The sequence below is a fragment of the Chenopodium album genome, chromosome 19, assembly GCF_948465745.1.
Source record: "Chenopodium album chromosome 19, dcCheAlbu1.1, whole genome shotgun sequence".
NCBI lineage: Eukaryota > Viridiplantae > Streptophyta > Magnoliopsida > Caryophyllales > Amaranthaceae > Chenopodium > Chenopodium album.
The window spans coordinates 37,312,063-37,316,070 of record NC_137852.1 but is presented as its reverse complement, the minus strand read 5'-3'; the positions used below and the strand labels follow the sequence as shown (position 1 = coordinate 37,316,070).

The window sequence follows — 4,008 nt, the reverse complement described above, 5'->3', positions numbered from 1 at the left end:
GTGCAAAAAGTCCATTGTTGCAAAATTAATAGAACGGAGGAAGTGTAAAAAAGAAAACAATATAAGTGAACAAAAAAAATAATGATATAATTGTAGAAGGGCTAAAACATTAACGAGGATTGTGGGTTACTCGACTCGATTCGAAACTTTAACGAGCACGAATCAAGCAGATTTTATATGCTCGAAACTTTAGCGAGCACGAGTTGAGCACATGCAAAAAGTTTGTTAGTCGACTCGAGCACTCCTAACTCGTGATCGACTCGCTTGATAAGCACCCTAGTTACTCATGCATATCTGCATGATAGTATTTATTTATTTATTTAATTTTTATGACACATCCGCATGATAGTAAAAATTTAGAGACTTCAACTATTCGTTGATGTCACGTATAATTATATATTTATATGTCTACAAACTAAGTGACTGGATAATTTGGTCACAAAGTAGGTGATTTATCTTAAACATCGACCTCCAAATAAGAGCATACATATTACCTTTTTTTTTTAAATGCAATTAGGTGTAAGAATTTTTTAATTTATTATTATTTCTATTATAATAACTATTAGCTTTAAAAGTTCAATCAATTATACTTTGTATATAACACACTACATTAGCCATAATTTCAAGCTACGCCACTACAAGGAATCTCTATGCTCAACTACCCAAATTTACATAACAAACCAAATCAAAACGAAACTAAGCTAATTGCAATTATAGCATTTAATCTAGCAACTAGGACCATGCTACATGTACCGTACCATAGCAATCAATACGTCGTAGGCATCTCTATCTCAAGGATAAATGATTATACACATAAACTTGTTACGAAATACTCCGTACTACATAAGCACTTTAATACGATAAATAAATCATCATAAAGATGAGAATAAAGGTGCATAATTATAATAAAGATGAGTACAATAGTGATGTATCATGGAAATTATGGGCATTTTGGACCTCCTCTTTTGGTCTTCCAATTGTTGTAACAAGGGCATACACTTTTATTCCCATAATACCCCGGAGGCACACACAAGCATTTCCTGCAACACTTCTGACAAAAGAACATGCATGGCTTGTGATATTGAGTCTTGCTACACCTCCTTGTGCAATGTGAAGGGCATTCTGGTCATTTCACATCATTCAAATTAAATGATAAGTCAGTTTGTAGGTTTCTGTTTTTCTCCGTCACACGGAATAGTATTTAACAGTCAACGAAGCTAGTTTGACTCAAAACAGACAACTAATAACTGAAATAAGGTGTACAAACAAATTAAAGAGTACGTACTCTATGAAATTTCAACATTCTCACACTTAATTTTCAACACTTTCTTCACGAGATTTATGGTTTAATTCTCATGCCCCCATCACAATAAATGACTAGAAAATGAAATTTATATTCACCTACATAAAAGTATGAATTTGCTTACTTAATAATGTAGTTCACATAAATCACATTTCCTATGTTATGTAGTCTCTAAACTCAAAATTGGTTAGCATTCGAGAAAAAATCAACAAGGTTGAAGGTCTAATATTTTAACTCGAGTACACATCTATTGTATCTATCCTATAGAAAAACTTTATGAGACGAAAGAAGTATAATAAAAAAGTGTCCTCTTTACTAATTAAAAATTATATGGTACGTATATTTAAACACCATATGTGTATTTGATTGAGGTCAAGTATATTTTTCACGGTTAAGTCTTAAGGGCAATAGCAATGGTGGGGTTTGTGTGAGGTTTGTTGGAATTTTTTAGAGGTTTGTCAACAAACCTCTTGTTGTGGGTAAAGGTTTGTATTTTAGAGGTTTGTAAATACAAACCGGTTTGATCATGTGAGTTGGCAAAATTTTGAGGCTTTTTCCTTTTTTTTTTTAAGAAAAGAAATGTTGTGGGGCCCACTTTTTTGTTTATTAACATTGAAGATAGTATTGATATGGGTCCCTACATAAACCTGTAAATAGGTTCATCTATTGTTGGTGAGAGGTTTATTAGGGGAGAGGTTTATGTAATGATGATGTGGCAGGTGAACAAACCTCTAAGAGGTTTGTTCTATTGCTATTGCCCTAAGACCTTCAACATTTTGGTCGTATTTTTCACAAAATAAAAAAAATAAAAGCAGTAAATTTCCTAAAATAATTGCTCAATTTAAGATACTTTGGGAATTTGAAACTGACATTTTACTCCTTTCAAGAATACATATAAGAAAAAAACTTAGATGAAATAAATGTTTAAGAAAGAAAAAGAATGTTTTAATTAAAAAAAAAACACAAAAAAAAAAGAAGAAGAAAATGAACACATGATTTTCATGCGAAGTACAAACAAGTTTTCAAAAATGGCCAAATTCATACTTTAAGTTTGTAATTTATCATAAGCTTTCAAAAAACTTATCTCAAGTTTGTAATTTAGAATAATAAAAACACATGTTGTCACTAATAAAGTAATGAGCGAGCATTCATACTCCTAATTAGGTTACGAGATTTAATGAGATAAGTAATGAACTTACGAGTGCTTTTCACACTCCCCGGGCCATATGAACCCTGAAATCAAACAAATTGTACAATGTACATGTTATAGCAATATAGCACAATCTAATTTCTTGCTTAACGTCTCAAATTAAGAAACTCGAAAAGTATTGTGTGAGTCGGACTTACCTTATTGTTGACGTGGTTCTTCCCATTAGTAGCCAAGACCTGTTATGCAAATTTAGATCAAGAGTAAGTTAGTGATAAGGAATGATATTGCAAGAAATAGTGCTACATTGTGATTTATGACCAAATAAAATCTAAAAGATTCGAACTAAAACGAAATTAAGGTGGGATTTACCGAATTTTGCAACAAGGCAAAGGAGATGAGAGCCAAAAGAAAAACAGCAAGAATTGATTTGGTCATTGTTGAGAGAAAAACAAAAGTGTAGATATTGGTGGAATGTGTAAAGCACTAAAGCGTGAGGTTAGTGTAGCCCATAAATAGAAGCAATTACAAAAGAGAACAAAACCCATTTACTTTGGCATGTGCTTTTCAATCATTACGTGCCACTTAGACATTAGTCCATTGCTAGTAAGGGTGTTTTTTTAAATCAAATACTCCCTCCGTGTTTTAATGCTCGCGTAAAATTGTAAAAATTTTATACTTTGACCAAATAATGAGACATAACCTTGACCACAAATTTATATAATTAGAAAAATTGATATTATGAAAATATTTATTATAATGAATTCAACGTATCATACAATAAAATTTTTTTTATATAAAATAATAAATCAAAACCATTATTATGTGAATAGTGAAAAAAGTCAAAGTGTAACGCTTATTACAACACGGACTGAGTATTTTCTTAAAACAGTAGTGATTTTAAAAGGAAGAACTGAAAAAATTAATCTTATTTTTGTTACTTCAGCTCAAAACTATCTCACCTCTGTGTAATCCGTAAACATTTATACCTTTGAGTAATCTGTAAACAATTCCACCTTTGCCCTCCATATGCTAAAAGCAGTCCCTTGAACGATTTATTATGGATATCTATAAACACCTGTGTGTCTCCCCAAAAACAAAACCTAGTGATGAGTACCTTTTATGTCTTTAATTATTGAGTTAGGCGAAGAGTTGAAGAGTTTCGTGAATTTCCCTTTAGCCTTGACCGTTCCTTAACCTTTCCTTAAATGTTTTAAGCCAAAATCATTCATTCTGTGCCTTTAAACCCAAAATGATTCATTTCGTATCTTTTAATTAAAATCATTCATTTCGTGTCCAATTCATAAATATTTCCAAACCTGATTATTTTGGCCCATAATCTCGGTCCAACTATTGTTTAGGACTTATTCTCTTCACCTTAAACAAGAAGATCTGGTCTGAATTTTTGAAGATCTGATCTGAATTTTTTTGATCTGGTCTGGTCTGATTTAACAATTTAACTAAACTTTGACCGCATTTTAATACTAATCTACAAAGAAAAATATTATCAAAATGGATCTTGTTAGATTCGTCTCATTATGAACTTTTTAAATATGTC

General features: G+C 31.4%; 1 protein-coding gene across 1 annotated transcript; it reads right to left on the bottom strand.

Moving 5' to 3' along the window:
• Positions 1–760: 760 nt before the first annotated feature.
• LOC145595381 (gibberellin-regulated protein 4-like) lies at positions 761–2,941 on the bottom strand. The gene is made up of 4 exons (XM_081651780.1): positions 2,823–2,941; positions 2,651–2,689; positions 2,503–2,536; positions 761–1,122 (listed from the first exon to the last, which is right to left on the bottom strand). Exons 1-4 carry the CDS (start codon positions 2,886–2,888, stop codon positions 941–943), a joined length of 321 nt encoding a protein of 106 aa, XP_081507906.1. The 5' UTR covers positions 2,889–2,941; the 3' UTR covers positions 761–940.
• Between the last annotated feature and the right edge of the window lie 1,067 nt (positions 2,942–4,008).

Coding starts and splice junctions, on each gene's coding strand:
- LOC145595381 (XM_081651780.1), bottom strand. CDS start 2,888: ATGACCAAATCAATTCTTGCTGTTTTTCTTTTGGCTCTCATCTCCTTT. Junction 2,537..2,650: donor AGAACCACGTCAACAATAAG/GTAAGTCCGACT, acceptor GTTTGATTTCAG/GGTTCATATGGCCCGGGGAG. Junction 1,123..2,502: donor GGGGAGTGTGAAAAGCACTC/GTAAGTTCATTA, acceptor TGAAATGACCAG/AATGCCCTTCACATTGCACA.